The sequence below is a fragment of the Chrysemys picta genome, chromosome 8 (assembly GCF_011386835.1).
Source record: "Chrysemys picta bellii isolate R12L10 chromosome 8, ASM1138683v2, whole genome shotgun sequence".
NCBI lineage: Eukaryota > Metazoa > Chordata > Testudines > Emydidae > Chrysemys > Chrysemys picta.
Genome location: NC_088798.1, coordinates 19,088,739 through 19,108,257, shown reverse-complemented (window position 1 = coordinate 19,108,257; position 19,519 = coordinate 19,088,739). Strand labels below are relative to the sequence as shown.

Here is a 19,519-nt window from a genome sequence, read left to right as displayed (position 1 = left end):
ACCCCATCCCCCCACAGCCCTGACCCCCAGCTCCGAGCCCAGCCCCTCTGAGCCAGACCCCCCAGCCCCATCCCCCCCACAGCCCTGACCCCCAGCTCCGAGCCCAGCCCCTCTGAGCCGGACACCCCCCTGACCTCATCCCCCCACAGCCCTGACCCCCAGCTCCGAGCCCAGCCCCTCTGAGCCGGACCCCCCGGCCCCATCCCCCCAACTCCGAGCAAAGCCCTCTGAGCCGGACACCCCCCTGATCCCATCTCCCCACAGCCCTGAGTCCAGCCCCTGTGCGCAGGGCACCCCGCAACAGAGAGCCCAGCTCTGGGCAACAACAGCACCACGCCCAGGCAGCGACAGCCCATTGGCACCATCACCATCACCCAGCAACAGCCCATTATGTAACTGCACTGTACACTTTGTATTCTGTGTTATCATTTAAATCAATATATTTGAAAATGTAGAAAACATCCAAAATATTTAAATAAATGGTATTCTATTATTAACAGCGCGATTAATCTTTTTAATAGCTTGACAGCCCTAATATATTCAATAAATATCTTGAACTGCAGAACAATTGTGCAGTTTCTGCAAACTATGAAGAAGCCTATTATCCCAGGAAATGCATTGTAAAGGAGATTGCTGGACTCTGCAGACTAGCCAAATCTCAAGGAACTTCAAGAAGGGGCTTTACATTTTCCAGGAACTGATGGCTTCTGTGTATTTTAGTATTGTATGTTTTGTAATGCAGATGTATAGTTCTTAAAGCTCTGTCAGGATTTGCTTTATAAATCTCTTTTTTCAGAGGTTAATAACTAGGAGGTTTTACCAAAAACTTAAATTTTCACAGTCCCAGTTCATAAGGGAATCTCTGCAGCTATCTGTTATAGTGAATAAAACAATGCATTAGTGCTGTTTTAAATACATTGGTTGAAAAAAAAAATACACTGGTTGGTAGAATTTTTTTTTAATTAAAGGAAGTGCAGGTGTGACACCTATAGATAAGGTTGCTCAACACTTTCCATTATAAAACCTTGTGTTCAGTTCCTAATAAAACGTTGTCAAACTTCAACTGTTAATTAAAAAACCTCCTAACGCTTCCAGATTTTTTCTTCTTATCATATTAAGAATTTCAATAATGAGTTATTGAAGACCTCGTATTCTAGTTTGTGCTTTGCAATTCTGCAATGCTGTGCAGTATTTAAATATAGCTAGCGATCCAATTCCATTAGGGTTTATCCTGCCTGCTAATGGGCCAAGTGTATGAGGAGCCACTGCCATACCCACTGGATTCTTTCATAGCACACTGAAGCGTGGAGTTGGGCCCAGCTAATGGACTTCAAAGGATGCCTGCTTACACCAGGACTGAATAGAAAAACAAATTCAGCCCTGCTAAAAGGTTACGTAGTGTGTCCAAACCTCTAAGGCAGGGGTCGGCAACGTTTGACACGCGGCTCGCCAGGGTAAGCACCCTGGCGGGCCGGGCCAGTTTATTTAGCTGCTGACGCGGCAGGTTCGGCCGATCGTGGCCCCCCACTCGCCGCGGTTTGCCATCCCGGGCCAATGGGGGCGGCGAGAAGCGGCACGGGCGAGGGATGTGCTGGCCGTGGCTTCCCGCCGCCCCCATTGGCCCGGGATGGTGAACCGCGGGGGGTTAAGACTTTTCCTTACTCTAATCGGGGAGGAGGGAGGGAGGGAGGGAGTGAGTGAGCAAGCGAGCAAGCTCTTGCAGGGGGAGGGATAGCTCAGTGGTTTGAGCATTGGTCGCCTAAACCCAGCGTTGTGAGCTCAATCCTTGAGGGGGCCATTTAGGAATCTGGGGCAAAAATCTGTCTGGGGATTGGTCCTGGTCTGAGCAAGGGGCTGGACAAGATGACTATGAACTGCCAAGCCTAAAGGTGCCTGGGCTTCAAATTAAGCACTGACAATACCATGGACATGATTTAACTCCCACTTCCATCAGATTTGCTCTGGTGAGACTTGGACTACAATGGAATTATTTCTGATTAAGGCCTAATGTACACTTAGAATGTAGGGCGACTCAGCTACAGTGCTCAGGAATGTGAAAAATCCAGATGGGCCAGAGAAATTAAAGCTAAGCTAGACAGCTGCATTGCACCAAGTGTATGGAGGTTTTATTCTTTCCTCTCAGGGTGACATCCAATCTAAGACCAACATTATCAATCAAACCCAGCACCCCTGAGCACTGTAGCTATGCCAACCTAACCCCTGCTTTAGGTGCAGCTAGGTTGACAAACCTAGTCACCCTAGTGGGGAGGTGGAGTTCCTACAGCATGGAAAAACCCCTTCTGTCACTGTAGTCTGTGTCTACACTATGGGCTCACCGCAACATAGCTACGGCATTGTAGCTATACTGCTACAGCATGTGTAGTGTCGGCATGGCCTAAGACTGGTGTGAGCAAGAGGAGAGCCATGCCCTAACTTCCTGATCATCCTCCAATTTATAGTGAGTCATCTTTAGTTTTGTTATATTATGTTCTTATGTCTTGAGGCTCATAATGTATACAGAACCATGTACACCAACATCTATTGTAAGAATACAGATTGCTACATTCGTTTTCATGTTGCATTATGCATCCAAATTATCACGTTTCATTGTCAGAACATTATATTCTAAAGTATTTGTACAATAAACAAAAAAACCCAACAACCACAAAAACAGTTAATCCAGGCGCATTCAGATAAATAGTTTATTTGAGTTTATGTAATTTTTAGCTATGTCTCGGTAACACAAGCTTATAATGAGCTAGTGCCATTCTAGCTTTACTAATTAATATAAATCATTTTAGTACCATCGGATCTTAAAAAGGCCATAGCTGGTTTGTGTTAACATACTGGAATGTTATTAAAATGTTGCATTAAGGCACCTTGAAAATGTTCATTACGAGTATTTCAGGCAGAGAGAGTCATTTGGTACATATATCTACTATATAAGGCAAAATCAGGTTCTTTGTTTTTGCAGCTCTCTCTCTAGCCTGTGTGTGTGTTTTTATCCTTTCTATAGTCATTATTGAAAGAATTACGGATAATCCTTGGGAAATATCCTGGTTGGCTTTTTTTAGAAGTAATTATTGTATGAAAGACATGAAAATTAACTAAACACAAGTTTTCCAAGAGAAAAGGATGCGATCTCCATTGTTGTGAATTAGCTACAGATGATTCATCTCTACGCGTTGATACCATTATGACGTGATAGCTAAAACACACACAAACTCCAGCTTCTACAAAGACCTGGGGACAGGTCTGAGAAGTTTTAGAAATGTGGTCCTTTCACCCTAAAGCTGCTGTTTGACAGCTTCATAATTGTTTTCTAACACTTGCATTTTGTTAAAAGTATTTCCCCACTTTTGGGGGGTATTTTGGGTAAGATTTAATATTTTAAATAAGAGCAGAACACGAGGAGAGGGATGCCAAGCATTGTACAGAGAAAATGATCCTCAGCTTGCTCTGAACATTGAATTAGGAATCTGTATCTTTCTGTTTCTCCATTTCATTTATGTGCAAGTTTACTAGACACACTGGACTGGTTTGAAACCTCCCAATGACGTCAGTGGGCCAGAGAAATTAGAGCTAAGCTAGACAGCTGCAATGCACCGAATCTACTGAGGTTTTATTCTTTTCTCTCAGGGTGACATCCGAGACAGATATTATCAATCAAGCACTCCTGGCAGTGCACCAGAACAGTGGTGTTTTATCATTCAAAATGGGAAAAGCTGCAATTAACAGCACTGTTCAGCTTACTTTAGGAATATTTTGTTCAGTACAATCAACAATAAAAACAACATTATGAAAACTGCAAAGGGTAATTTATTAAAGTATTTAAGTATAAAAGCTGTTTACTACAATCTGGAAGCTTCATTTTCTTGGAGTCAAAAATACAATTCCTAAGTACTAAAATTTTATGAGATGTTTTACAATTGCTCTATAGAAAAGATATACGTCTATACATTTTTCTATAGCTCTTAATATAAATCCAGTCAAGCAAAATGTCCATTAGCTTTTTAAAAACATATTTCCCTAGCTTTAACATTTCTCTTTTCAAAAAATATGTACACATCAATTCACAGAGAAATGGTGCAATTCTATAATCTTTCGCTTGTCAAATATAAAACAAAAATCAAGAAGAAATGAAATCATGAGACCATTAGTTCTTAAAGAAAAAGACTCTTCTTGTCCTGTTATTTGTTTTGAATTGTTACAGCGTATTTACTAATTTTCCAATACTTAGGTTTAGCACAGACTGAGAGAATTCTAACAAATGCTTTGCTGTATTACATACTAAACCTGCTTTTATGATCATGGGTATTAAGGTTAGGAAAGATTACGTAAGGTAGTTTAAAGCCTAAGGGCTAGATTGTGGCTTAAATTCCACAGCCCTGTGTGTGAGGTGGCAGCAGCACCGGGGAAGATGTTTCTGAGAGGCATAATTGCTCTAGAGCTACTCCTTGCCCACAGTGGAAGGTGCAATCTGCTCCATTCAATTAGGAAAGAGCAGGTTAATTTACACTGGCTCTGCTCTGTGGGCCAGTGTGGAAGAAGGGGTGCTTAGGGTGCCCCCTTTCCTGGCCCCTTTCAGCACCCTGTTTCCAAGACTGCAGTGACTGCTATTGTGAACAGACCTTTCAGGGCTGTATACGGTGTGGGAAGGCTTTTTGCTTGGGAACCTAAGAATTTCAGTCTGCCTGTATGAAGATTCACACGTAGAGTCCCAAAGTATCAGCAGAGAGCTGCACATTCTCAGGGCAGTGGCATTTATGGCACATCAAGCACACACCCTTTTGGTTTTGGGATCTTTCCATGGGAGGATTATCAGCTACATTCCTTTGTGAAAATGGAAACGTGGTGGAAAGGTCAGGACCTTGTGACATCGCAACAGCTGCAGGAGGAAAACCGTGTGGGGGAAAGAACACATAGGGAAACACAATGGTCCTCCACTCCTCTGTAGTCCGATTAAAAATAATCTGTAAGGCACTCATGCAGTGTGGTGATGACAGGAGTATAAAAACCGAAACCAACAGCATGTCCCACACTAGTAATGCGGCCTGCTATTGGCTCACAGACTTGAGGCTTGCTGGCCCTCCATTGGCAGCCCCAATAAAAGCATTCTGAGGAAAATCTGAACTGCAGTCTCTCAAACTGGGCCAGTGTTTAACTTGTATATGACCTGAAGTCCCACCTAGAGGCAGGACCGGCTCCAGGGTTTTTGCCGCCCCAAGCGGCGGGGGAAAAAAAAAAAAAAAAAAAGCCGCGGTAGCAATCACAATCAGCGGCACTCCAGCGGCAGCTCCACCGCACTGCTTTCTTCTTCGGCGGGAATTCGGCCGCAGGTGTTTCCCTCCGAGAGGGACCTGCCGCTGAATTGCCACGGAACAGCCCGACGTGCCGCCCCTTCCCCTTGGCCGCCCCAAGCACCTGCTTGCTGGACTGGTGCCTGGAGCCGGCCCTGCCTAGAGGTCCCTGTCATCTTTCTAGTTTCTAAGTGCCAGATGGGGGAACTCCTAATTAACCTTCACAGGAAAATTATCTGAAGTTAATCCATATTTGCTCTGTCAATTGTGGAACGCACTCTCGGTTTGCACACTCAACTGCAACCTGCTCCTAGAGTCCACAAAATGTAATTGCATATGATTTACTGACTGCCAAAGGGAAAAACAACCGAAGGTCACTGGGCATTTCATAACAGAAATGAGCCATGATGATCTGATGTATTTCCCAGCAGTGTCACAGAAAAATCAGAAGAGCTGGTTGTGAAGTTTGGAGTCATATTTGTACAAACTCAGCCAGAGAGGGCCGACCCTTCAGTCTTTAACCAGAATGCCCACCAAAAACCAAATGAAATCAATTGGAGTTTTGCCTAAATCAGGCCTGGGAGTAAGGAGTACAGGAACAGGTTAACAATTACTGAATTAATAAGAAGCTAAAGACTTGATAAATGCAGACAGTTCCCTCTTGGTGACATACAGAATCTATTGATTCTTAAGAATAAGTTGTTCCATATCAAACTGGCTGTAGTTTAAATTCCAAATTCATCCATTTCAGATTTAAGCATACAAACAACCCACATATTTGACTGAATACCTACTTTGGGGCAAACCTTATGCAATTTTGAAGCTCCACCATCAAAACACAAAGGATATGCAGTATGGATTTGGTGACACATTTTTCATAGGACAGGAGACTCTGGGCAGATTGCCAGTTTAGAGTGAAGGCTGCTGGCATAAGCTCTCCGGAATATGGAAGTCTGCAGTGCAGATCTCGGGGCAAAATTGTACCTTATGGGAAAATCCTGTCCCTTTTTCCCCACAGGGAAATCCTGACCAAAAAGTAACAGAATCCATGTGGTCTAATGCATGAACATGTGTGAATGTGTGTGAGAGAGGGACTGACTGACAGATGTGGAAAGGGGTTCACATATTTGTGTTCTACAGAGCTGCACTCGATGGGGGCTCCATCTACAGTAACGTGAAGGGTGATTTATGGTGCAGGCTGAGCATCCAGTGTGTTGTAGTTTGCGCATACATGGATCCAATGACCAAACCTGTATCTGAGCATGTGTGCAATGGAGGCACTGAAAACAGCTGTTAGGAAGGCTACTACAGCACAGTAGGCATAAACTGAAGGACTGAAAATCTATTTGATTTTAATCAACCTCCCCCACCCCTGAAAAGGCAGCTTTGTACCATAATCAGGCAAGCCAGATAGATGGTTCCATTTGAACTGAACGAAGGGGAAGAGAAGATCAATGAAAGTAAATATGAGAAGGAAAAGCCTTTTAAAGAACATCTGCTATAGCATTGCACCAACAGAAATTCCATATCTTTTTTTTTTATCAGAAAAGATATTCTTTCTAAGCAGTGAAAAAGTACCCTAGGATCAGAAAGCTTTTCCTTTCGGAATGAATGCCTAATATAAGATAAATATGAAACAGTGTTTCCAAGTTATCAAAATTAAGATCACTAATTAAACAAACTAATTGACAGAATTACATAAATTGCTATGACATACTTGATAAAACCTCAAATGTTGTAACTATTTTCCACTTCTGTGAAAGAACAACTTTTCAAATACCATCCAATCAGAAAGGAATTGCAACCAGATATCATCTATCAGTACAACACAGTACAAGCTTTTCAAACAGCAAAAAGAAATATATACTTCTCTTTTAAAAACAATGGTCAGACCCAGCTAAATCACAAACATTTTATTGCTAAAGAGCCATATTTTAACTCATGGCATTATTTTCCACTGAAAACATTTTTCAACAATGCATTCTTTGTCCTTTTTAAAGCCATATATGAGCATATGAAAAATATTTGGCTTTTCATGTCTAAACTGTGCCTACAGACTCCTGCATTATGTCTCTCAAACATTCTCTAGGCATAAAAATGATTTCTTAGCTGAAATTATCAGCTATTTATAGTAAAAACAGGACACCTTTACACAAGAAGGGGGGGAGGGATAGCTCAGTGGTTTGAGCATTGGCCTGCTAAACCCAGGGTTGTGAGTTCAATCCTTGAGGGGGCCACTTGGGGATCTGGGGCAAAATAAGTACTTGGTCCTGCTAGTGAAGGCAGGGGGCTGGACTCAATGACCTGTCAAGGTCCCTTCCAGTTCTAGGAGATGGGATATCTCCATTAATTATTATTATAATTATTATTAAGAAATTAAACAATGCACTAAGATTACTTAAATGTTATATTAAAGTATTTTTAATGCTCTGTCTCAAACCCACAAAAGCAAGAAAATGTAGAGCTATAAGAGATTTTATAATTAACTCTCACTGCTGTGCCTAATTAATGTGAGGAATGATAGATTTTTGAGTAAAGCAAGTGATTGTGATTCAAGACACTGAGTTCTCTTCCTGGCGCTGCCACAAAATTCCCTATGTGGCCACAGGCAAGTCCTAACCAACCCGTACCTCATTTGTCTAGTCTGAATAATGGAACTAATAATATAGTATTTATCTATAGGGATAACACAAAGTGACTAGTGTGTATGAAATACTTTCAGACCTACCTTTATAACTGCCCATAATGGCACCAGTGTAAAAGAACATTATTGTTTTGGATGGCCATACTTTGGACAACTGCTAGGGACATGAATAATCTGCACAGGTGAGAGTACTTGGTTTCCATGTCTGGGCCAGGGAATGAGTTTGCACACTAATGAGGTTGCATATTAATGTATCTGACTCAGAGGTACTGTCTAGAATGTCCTCAGTAACGCCTGTTGTGCATGGCCTGAGATGTTAGCTCCACAAATTATTCCCAATCTATAATTACGTAATAATCAAATAGATTGTCACAATGGATTCATATCCCAGGATCCATAAGACTAAATAAACAGTGAAAGGTTATAGAAGGTAATTAATGTGCACTTTCCAATTCCCTATTGCCAAACCATTTTAAGCACTTGACCCTACAAAGGTTTAGATTTTCAAGTAAAATTACTCAAGTAATCTCTAAATCTTTGCAGGATCAGAGCCTAAATGCATAGGGCTTTTTATAAACCCAAAATAGCATAATCAGTCTCCATTATGGAGGAATGTTCAGCACAATTTCACTTTTTAAAACAAGGTTCTTTTTGAGTTACTCTGCAGGAGCACAAAAGATGACCGCAAACCACAAAGCTTCAATTATTTTTGATGTCCCATAAACTAAAACATAAACCAAATGCAGTAAAAAAAATAGCAACCAGGTTGAGACCTTGCAATGCAAAACTCAGAAAAGGTCATTTTTTATGGCTGAGTTATTATAATTTCATCAAAAACAGAGCAAGTGATGCTAATGAAAAGCTGTTAACTAAAGCACACTGCCTGCTTCTAACTGCAGAATATGCATTGGGTGCTTCCAGGGAGATGGTTTGATAGAAAGTTTAATTATAAGCAAATAAGCATCAAAATTATACTTTTAACATTTTTCAATGTTCCATATATATTTAAAATGACAAAAAGTATTGTATTTACAGCGCTATTTTATGCAAAAAATTCCATCCTCATATTCAGCAATAGCTTTGCTTGTAAAAAGAGTTAATTTCATGACTAGGCTATTTTTTTTCATTTTACATCCTGTGTTTATCATTACTAGGATAAACAGTCTTACATTTGGGGACTGATTTTCAAAATTGCAAGGAGCACCTGCAACTCCCACAGAAATCAATGAGAACTGCAGGTGTTTAGCTCCTCTCTGTTCTCCATCAGTCGCAAGCAAAGATTATACAAGTTTATAGCTTTATGCTGCTTTTCAGAGTTTCATCACGGAGTTTTTGTTGCTCAATTGTCACACAAGGCAAGTGCCATTCAGGAGCTGAAAGTCTTTGCATCACTTCCAGAGATGTCAGAGTACAGGTTGGAAATACCCCTACAGATTAGCACAGAATACGGAGTTATATCTCCCCCCCTCCCCAAATATCAATGTGTAATGATGTGTGGATGGGTACTGATGACAATGGGACAGATTGTCTCATGCTCTATTTGATGTAGGATAATAGGTGGGGAATGTCTGAGAGGCCATGGTGACTCCCTGATCCTAATGGCCTGCCTGTACCAGCTCCTGTCCCTACAATTCTTAGAGCGGGGCTGCTCTAAGATATGCCGCTAGTTTAGGGTTCTTACTTAACCTTAGGCCAGTTGAGGATTGGTAAAGCAGCTTTGTTTCGCTGCCCCATTCTTCCCCAAAACACCCCTCCTGCTGGTACAAAGACTGGTTCTAGTAAATTGCCACCAACATCAGGGGAATACTTTGCTGGTCATCTGAAATAGTTTTTTGGCCCCTTCATGCTGCATGTATGCCATAAAGATGTCAGATCTCAACAGGGAATCTTGTCGAATACTTCAATATTGGCTGAAGTTAATATCCTAAGAGAACTGACTTTCATATAATGGGAACTCTCTAAATCAAACTAACTCCTCCCATCCCCAATAAATCCAAAGGGGAACCACTCAAATAATTCCGACTTAGGTCTACCTGTGTTCTGCTAACCCAGGCACCAACACCTGTCACTTGATGGATAAGAGCCACGTGATCTCTCGTTTATCTTTGCCCCGTGATTGCTCAGAGTTACAATCCTTTGGCTTGTCACTTAAATCTCAGTGTAATACACAGCTTCTTTCATGAGATCTGTCATATTCGCTTCCTTGTGACTGACCATGTCCCCTGGTGTTACTGTGCAGCAGGAACTTGCCTTCACACAGAAAGTCTGCAGGCTGTATGCTCATATTACATACATTCTGATGCTTCATGTGGTCTCATTGTATTTGCCAAGCTCCAGCTGGGATATTAAAGAACACATATCTGGAAACCATACAAGTCTACCAATTTGAATCCCTTTCTGCCATTATCATGTGTGTAGAAATTTAAAGTAATTTAGTATAAAGAGACCTTTGCTATTAGTGTGTCTGTCAAAAGGTAAAGGACCTCTTGCACAACACTTAGTTATGTCAGTTTTACAGCTAACACCAAAATTATATGGTTCCTGTGCCACTGAAAGCATCTGGCCAATTTGTGAGCGAACAAAAGACCATTTAAACAGTTGAGTCTGTCTTCAGGCAGCCAACAAACTCTGTACCATACAAAATGCAGAGGCTAAAAGTGGTATTTTCTGATTAAAACATCCAAATGGTGTTGTAAGTATAGATAGCCCCAGCAATCCAGATCTGGACTAGAGTTTTCTCAGCATTAAAATTAGGGTGACCAGATGTCCCAATTTTATAGGGACAGTCCCGATATTTGGGCCTTTGTCTTATATAGGCGCCTACTACTCCCCCCTCCCCAATCCCCGTCACGATTTTTCACACTTGCTGTCTGGACACCCTAACTAAAATAAGTTTACATGTCCATTTTAGGAAAAAATGTGGTCCTGTTCAATTTGGTAGAAAGCCATATTTAAATAAAGTTTCACCTTCCTCTCTCTCTTGTTTGGGACTTTCAGTGATCCTATCGGTTAGCAATGTAACGAATCAGGTCCTGTGGCTATTCTCATGCATGATGGGCATGTAATATTTTGCCAAAGCAATGGCCTTTGTAAAACCATTAATGCCATATCAGAATGGCTCATTCATCCACCTAGTCTCTGAAAGTGGCCAATTCCAAATGCTTCAGTGCAAGACACAGAACCTTCACAGTGTATCAGGATACACAATGGAAGAATCTTCTTTTTAATCTCAGCTAATGATCAATTTATGAACTCTTGCACGAGGATGGACGATTGATAGTCCTTATGCTTATTCTAGCTAATAACTATGTTAGCATAAAATTAAGAAAATCCTATTTAGCACTTTGGGGCCTGATCTCCTGCAATGTTACTGGGAGTTGAGGTCACTCAGCACCTCAAAGAAAGCTCTTAGTACTTTGCAGGGACAGACGCTCCTTTCCTCTATTCCTTTCTACACATGTATAGGTTGTTCTTTTCTATAACGCTACCCCCATACTTACAATTGCGTCCCAATTTTTTACACTAAGCATCCTCTCTATCGCCTCAATTTTTTCCGCACTCTGACCTCTTTCAGTAATGTATTTTTCCTTCCTCCTCCTCAGCAATAACCTCTCCTCATTCTCTCTTCCCTGAAATATTGCTCACCGTGTACCTTGACTATCTCAGACTCTAAGCTCTGGAATAGGAAACATACCTTTAAGTTTGTAAAGTGGTGTGTACACTTCTGGAACTATAACCCTGATTTTTATTCAGAGCAAAAGAAATATCTAATCCTTATTCTGTTTGCTCAGTAATAGCCCAAAGCAATGAGTTAAGTGTTCTCAACACTATAATTACAATAAAAAGTAGTAGTACTTAAATTTTTAAAGTACACTGGTACTTCATACATTAACAGCAAAATTGTGTTTTTGTCTAAAACTAAAAATAAACAGCACATTATAATGCAATAGAAATGAATATAAAGATGTATTATATGCTATAGGACGTTGTTTTAAAACAATTTGTATGGCTTTTAAAAATAAATAATAATGAGACAACCTGATGAAACTTCCAGTATTGACCTAATAAGATCAGTTTTAGAATAGCAACAACAACAGCTGCGTATCTGTTAAAAATATAACAGTTGACAGAACAGGGGTGGCTTGGAAAGTTACAGAGATAAAACCAAAGAATTATGCTCAGGTGAAAAATATTGACTTTAGTGACTTAATACAATTTTAAATTCAAGAATTAATTTCATACAAGCAAATATTTTTTAGCAAAAAACATTTCCTTGACTGTCAAGTAAGCCTTAACAAATACAAGAAAAAAGTCACTTACTCTTATACATTTAGACTTTAATGCATAGTCAGTGATTTATTCATGACATGATAACTTAGTATAATAAAAATGAACAAAGCACAGAGGGTACAATTTTGCATCCCTGGCACCCCCAAAACTACTATCAAAACTTGTAAGAGGTTTAGGGTTGCCAACAGTGCTAGAATCATAAAGAGCAAGAATCTGTGGAGTAAAAGAAAATATTAGAAATAGCTCAGTTAAAATCCTACAACTTTAGGAAGATATTTCTTAATCAATGTTCTTCATTTCACTTGTACTCTATGTAAATTAAATACCCTCCTAGCTCTTTTCCCCAGAAGAAGGTGTAGTGCATTGTTCTAGACAAAGACAAATAAATACCTACCATATCCATGAGTGACGCCGATTAGGAAAATAATTTATATTTAACATCTTCCACGATATTTCTCTTCCACTCTTCAGAATTTATTCAGTACATTTTTTATATATTCCAAATTTCTTTCTTCTTTTAGTTTCATTGCTGGCACTTAGTTATTTCAAGGAGTTTTTATTCTTTGTGATTACATGTCAACTCCCATTTCAGGGTGGATGTCACTTTATATATGAATGCAAATGACTTGGCAATCAAAATGTAAGGGTACGTTTGGAACATCCTCTACAGACTCCCATATTTCTTCATTTATACCAGAGAAAAAATATATATTCCTGACGAAACCTCGACTGCAGTTTCCTGCTTTCATTTGTGTATTCCCTTTCCAGGATAATGAAACCAAAAAATGGAAACCATTTTCCAAACACAAGAAACATCCCTATTTTAGAATCCTGTTTATCCTCTTCATGTTCTATTGAATGTCCATTCACCAGGTTAATAATCCAATCAAGAAGTTCTCTGATAAATGATTTAAAAACTAAGCTCCACGGTGCTCAGAGTCTCTCGATACTTCACATTTGTTTGTAGCTGTAGTACCTCCTGTTTGACCAGTTTTACATTGTTTAGCCTTTCAGCGCATGTTGAAAGGACACCTAACACATGGGATCAAATTTCTTGAATGACACACACAAACCGCAACAAAGAGGAAAGCCCAGGTTGGATTATAAAGTTATTTTCATCACTAGAGATTACAGGGAAGGTAAAAGGAATGGCTCTGTTACAAAACTACATTATCATCAATAGACAGGATGTACAATCACAGATGCTGTCTTTGTTTTATCCCTGTTATCCCAGGGTGCAGCTGTATTTGGAAATGGGGATCTTCAGCGCCCTTTTCTGATGATCTTTTACTTCGGTTGGCGGGGTGTATTGCTTACAAGAGCATCCATAATACACTAGCCCTTGAGCAAGTTTGCCCATTGGTGCAATTCTGTGTGAAAAGTCTGGGCTCTGGTGATTCTCATTTTTGAATGTAAAATGGAACATTACCAGCTTCACAGTTAATTCCTGATGCTAAAAACATCAGAAACAACATCATTCCCCTGTGTCTAGGGAGGGCTGGCACAAAGAAGCTGCGTAGGCAGACTCAGCATTCCCTGTGCACTAATGGATTACAGCTCTACATCAATACAGCAGCAGCAGCAGGGAGGATGGGCCAGGTCAGTAGATCTGAACCATTGCACATTCACTTGCCGCATAGGGCAGCAGCATAGTGGGCCACGGCCTCTAGTGCTACTAAAATTCAACACCGATGGTAATGTTTCTGAAATGGATTGTGGCAGATATGGCAATATCATGGACAAACTTTACCGAAGCTAAGTTAAATCTTACTGAATTAGTGTATGTATTTTAGGAATTCTTTGTGTTAAAAATGCAAAAGATATGTATTATTGCAGGATTGTATGTAACATCCCTGGCTGGAGACACAACTAATGCAAATCTGGGAAGTGCCATGAGCTTCAAAGGTCTATTTGAAACAATTAGAGGAGGTGTATATAAATATACCCCCTCTGGTTATGCAAGAATTCAGCCTTTTGAAGCTTTGCCTTGAGAGGGTACCCTTGTCTGTTGATCACTTGTTGCATAAGGACAAGCTCAGAGGCCCAAACTGTATAAAGATTCATGGGTTTGCTTGTTCTGAGCCAAGGCGGTTATTAACTTCTAACCACAAAAAAATCCAACAACCCGTGTGGAGTTTGAAGGACTGACTTCTACCAGAGCACTTGTTGGAGTTGGGATGATCTCTGGTAAGCTTATTAGCATGCCTATAGGGTTTTTTTTTTATTATTGTTTTCATGTTTTCTCTGTAATGCTTTCATCTTAAGAATGAATGTGCTTGCTTAGGAAAATCTGTGTGGTACCTTATAACTATGGGCAAGTACACAGTTTATAGCCCTCTGGGGAGAAAAGTAAAGCAGGCCTGCTTAGGCAGTCTGAGTTGCTGGGGAATTTACAATGTAGGCAGGGAACTGTGCAGTCTGGAAATACCTGTGTTAGGAGAGAATGAGACATATGTCTCTGCCCAAGACAGATGATGGCTGAGAAGCTAGAGAGTGGGTGCCCTTAATGGACCATAGAGGGGGGAATACAAGTGCAGTTACCCTGAACTGTGACATGGCTGATGGCCAAACAGTTTCTGCTTTATTGGTTTTAATGCTTGTGATTTGAAACTGGGACTAAGATCCCATTGTGGATTTTCACATACTAAGAAAAGGGGAATTAATTAGAATGAACAGAATTACTTCTGGAAGAATCTTGAACACTTCCTGTTTTATAGCACTAGAATCTTCAAAATGGGTTTTCCTCCTTGCCACCCCAAACATTCAGAATGTACAAGTTCCTTTATGAGAGGTTTCTTTAATTAGGTTGGCGTGTACTGCACAAAATTTCTTCTGCTGGCAAAAAAACGTCGGTGCAGGAAATAAGATAGGACATTAGGATTTTTTTTCTGTTTATTGGAATGATGTCTATACATTTTGCTCCCCATTTCAAAAATAACTAAGGGATTTCAAGGTCAGCACAGCAAAAGCAGGATTGGATTATAAGGAAACATCATTTGCAGGGAGCCGGTGATTTACAAATGGTCGTACAATTCATCAGAATCAAAGGTGATTCAAAAGGAAATGTTCTTGAACTATACAAAAGAATGTAGGCAGACCATCAATGGGCTAACAGCATGAAAGCAACTGAAACAACTTCAGCCATCAGCTGAACAGCTAGTGGCATTTAATAATGAGTCACATACTGCGGCTGGGGGAATATCTTCCATAGGCTGACATCTGAAACTGGTGATGGCCAGTCATGCCTGTACATTTAAGTACTGAACTGTAATGGAATGGTGCTACTTATCACATTTTATTAATTGGGATTTTAAATAGAATTTCAAACACTTAAAGAGTTAGTATGTAATAATATTTCCAGTCCAAGTCATGACTTGAGGGACCAAAATATTTTGCAACCAAAGATTAGAAACTGAGAAAAGAACATGCTGATTTGAAGAACTATTTAAGGATTAGGTTCAAGCATTAATCCATACCTGTTTGCACTGTTTGACACTTAAAATCAGTAAGTCACTTTATATAAGTGTAGGTATTGAATATTTGTGAAGTTCCATAATTACTGATAATGCTATAAATTCCATAAGGAACTGGGTTTGCATATGGCGGTGGAGAGGTAATCAATACTCAAAATACTTTGCCACTAAACCAGTTGATTTTGTGCACCTCCATTACTATACTTTTATAAGAAGGGGGTTTTTACTTCTAAAATACTTCCAATCATTTTAGACAACGAGAGAAGGTAGATTGTTTTATGTGCAACTGTTTATTAAGAAAAGATAATACGATGGTTGCCATCTTTAGAAAGATTTTGAAAATGTGACAGGGTGTTGTCCCAAGCATGCCCCTTTCTGCCACAGTATGGCCCTGTCTGCACCATGCACCCAGTCCTCTCCTGGTTCTCCCAACAGCTTATTCACAGCCTGGAGTACTTCAAGTAATGTCACCTTTCTTTACACAATACCGTCTCCTTTGGTTCTTCGGCCCAAGGCCATCCCCGCTAAGGGTATGTCTACACCACGAAATTACTCCGATTTTACAGAATTCGATTTTTGGCAACAGATTGTATAAAGTCAAGTGCATGCGTCCTCACTAAGCACATTAATTTGGCGGTGTGCGTCCATAGTACCGAGGCTAGCATTGACTTCGGGAGCGTTGCACTGTGGGTAGCTATCCCGTAGCTATCCCATAGCTCCCACAGTCTCCCCCGCCCATTGGAATTCTGGGTTGAGATCCCAATGCCTGATATGGCAAAAAACATTGTCATGGGTGGTTCTGGGTATGTCGTCAGGCCCCCCTCTCCCTCCCTCCGTCTCTCCCACCATGAAAGCAACAGGAGACAGTCGTTTCGCGCCTTTTTTCCTGGGTTACCTGTGCAGACGCCAGGCCACGGCAAGCATGGAGCCCGCTCAACTGTCCGTCACCGTATGTCTCCTGGGTGCTGGCAGACATGGGACTGCATTGCTACACAGCAGCAGCTCATTTTGGCAGCAGACGGTGCATTACGACTGGTAGCCATCGTCGTCGTACTCCTGGGTGCTCTTTTAGCCGACCTCAGTGAGGTCGGTCAGGGGCACCTGGGCAGACATGGGAGTGACTCAGCCAGATCATTCCCATCTTCTGGCGAGCAGCCAGGAGATGACGATGGCTAGCAATTGTAATGCACCATCTGCTGCCAGCCTAAGATGTATAAGATAGATGGAGTGGATCAAAACAAGAAATAGACCAGATTTGCTTTGTATTGATTTGCTCCCCCGTCCCCCCGTGAGATCAACGGCCTGCTAAACCCAGGGTTTTGAGTTCAATCCTTGAGGGGGCCATTCTGTGTGACAGTTGTTTGTGTTTCTCCTTGATGCAAAGCAACCCCCTTTGTCGATTTTAATTCCCGGTAAGCCAGGTCGTCAGTCGCCCCTCCCTTCGTCAGAGCAACAGCAGACAATCGTTTCCCACCTTTTTTCAGTGCAGACGCCAGACCACGGCAAGCATGGAGCCCCTCAGCTCAACACAGCAGTCATGAACATTGTAAACACCTCGCGCATTATTGTGCAGTTTATGCAGAACCAGAACCTGAAAAACCAGGCGATGAGGAGGCGATGGCAGCGTGCTGACGAGAGTGATGAGGACATGGATGTGGATGAGGACGTATCTTTTCCTGTACACCTGGCCAGTGCATCTGAGTTGAAAGTGCTGTCCAGAGCGGTCACAATGGTGCACTGTGGGATAGCTCTCGGAGGCCAATACCGTCAAATTGCGTCCACACTAACCCTAATTCGAACCGGCAATATCGATTTCAGCGCTAATCCCCTTGTCGGGGAGGAGTACAGAAATCGATTTTAAGAGCCCTTTAGCTCGAAGTAAATGGCTTCGTTGTGTGGACAGGTGCATGGTTAATTCGATTTAATGCTGCTAAATTCGACATGAACTCATAGTGTAGACCAGGCCTTAGGCTTCCAATTCACCCTTGGAGGACACTCAGTTCCTTTGGGGTTGGTCTACACTGGGGAGGGGGGATCGATCTAAGATACGCAACTTCAGCTACGTGAATAGCGTAGCTGAAGTCGACGTATCTTAGATCGACTTATCTCCCGTCCTCACGGCGTGGGATCGGTGGCTGTGGCTCCCCCGTTGACTCCGCTTCCACCTCTCACTCTGGTGGAGTTCCGGAGACGACGGGGAGTGCATTTGGGGATCGATTGCTACCCGCTGATCCGGCGGGTAGTGAAGACGTACCCTTAGTTAAGGGAGGCCACAGCTGTCCTTCTGGGGCTGGGCTGCAGGAAAGTTTCCCCTTGTCAGGCTCCTCTCCCAGCTGTCTGCCCTCTTTCTTCCTCCTTGGTTCTCCAGAGGCTTTTGTTTTTATCTCTGCTCCTGAAGGCCTGATTTCAGTCACATGCCCTGCCCCCATCACGACTTTGTTTAGTTTCTCCATATGTGAAGGCGTGTTGAGTTACAGGTGAGGCTGATCCATCATCCCTTAAAGGGCCACTTACCCTGAGGCAGAAGCCTAATACCTACAAAAATGAACAAATGTGTGTATACATAGGACCAGGTACAAAGACAGAGTGTTGTAAGCATATAACCTGGCCTAAGTTTAATTGACCAGTAAATGAGAGATGCTCAGAATTTCTCAGATTAGCTCAATTAAAAAAAGATTACCATTATTTTTTTTTAGGTTTTTCAAATGTCCAAGTCATTATCACGGTCTAGATTCACTAGATTATTTTTGTCCTGCTTGATTTTCCCTAGGATTCAGTTTGCTGAGTTAAAACACTAGGATAGCTAAATGATTGTGTTGATGGCACGCTCAACAGGCTGGAAAAAGAAGAAATGTCTCTGTGGTCCTTCGAATGAAACCTCTCTTGATATTGTTGAGCTCCTGTCTGCAACCCTGAATGACTAGGCTTGTATCAGGAAAGAATAACAAGTGAGATTCTGATTGACTAATTTTTTAATTTTTTTTTAAAGCAGCTTGCAACAACCATGAAATTAAGAGACACGATCTTGAATGCCTGACTGAGTAGTTATTATTGTACCACCTCTTCTCTAGTGCTATAGCATCAGGATCTAAGAGGCATGTTCAGTATAATTTAGATAGGTGATTAACATTTAAATTCTAGAAAAAATATTGAAGAAAGTTTCCCCATAAAGGCATATAGGAGCATTTTTTGGCACCTTAGATCTCATCTGACTCTAGTCATGAGATCTCTGTTTATTATCGGCCAGGTTCCTGTCAGGACAGTTTTAGAAAACACTTTTAGTTTGGTGATTGGTGGTTTTTGTGTGCCATTGATTCTTTCCTCTTTCACTTAGCTTTGGTTCTGTGTTTTCTATCTGCTCCCATTTTGATAGTTTTGTCAGTTCGTATTTCCAGTCTTTCCTTACTCAAGCTGCCTGAGCTTGGTGTAGATCATTGTAAAGAATGTGGCAGTGGATAGGCAGGCAGGATAATGAGTATTTTCTCTTTGGTTTTTCACCTATAGCTTCTCAGACAGATGAATAATTATTCTGCACTAAAGAATCAGATGAAAGATTCCACAATTTGAGTAGAATGACCCCAAAATTAGATCAAAAATGTAATTTTCAAGAATATGTTGAGCATATTTTAACTTTTAACATACTTCTGGTTCAACTGTTGCCAAGAATCATAATTCCCCTGCCATTCTAAACCCCTGGTCTACACTACAGAGTTAAGTTGGTATAAGGCAACTTCCGTCGACCTAACTCTGTAAGCATCTACACTAAAATGTTTTAGCCGCTACGCCTACTTAATAATTCCACCTCTGCAAGA

At 41.2% G+C, this 19,519-nt stretch overlaps 1 protein-coding gene across 4 annotated transcripts in view; it reads right to left on the bottom strand.

Annotated features, from left to right (window-relative positions):
* The window catches only part of PDE4B (phosphodiesterase 4B), a 380,290-nt gene that overhangs the window by 122,220 nt on the left and 238,551 nt on the right, over positions 1-19,519 (bottom strand). The window contains exon 1 of one of the 4 annotated variants that reach the window (XM_024103844.3): positions 12,629-12,777. The exons of the other annotated variants lie outside the window; for them this stretch is intronic. Coding sequence (XP_023959612.1) covers positions 12,629-12,675 — 47 coding nt within the window. The 5' untranslated portion in view covers positions 12,676-12,777. Of the gene's footprint in view, positions 1-12,628; positions 12,778-19,519 lie in introns of those variants that run through there. 4 annotated transcript variants of the gene reach the window in all.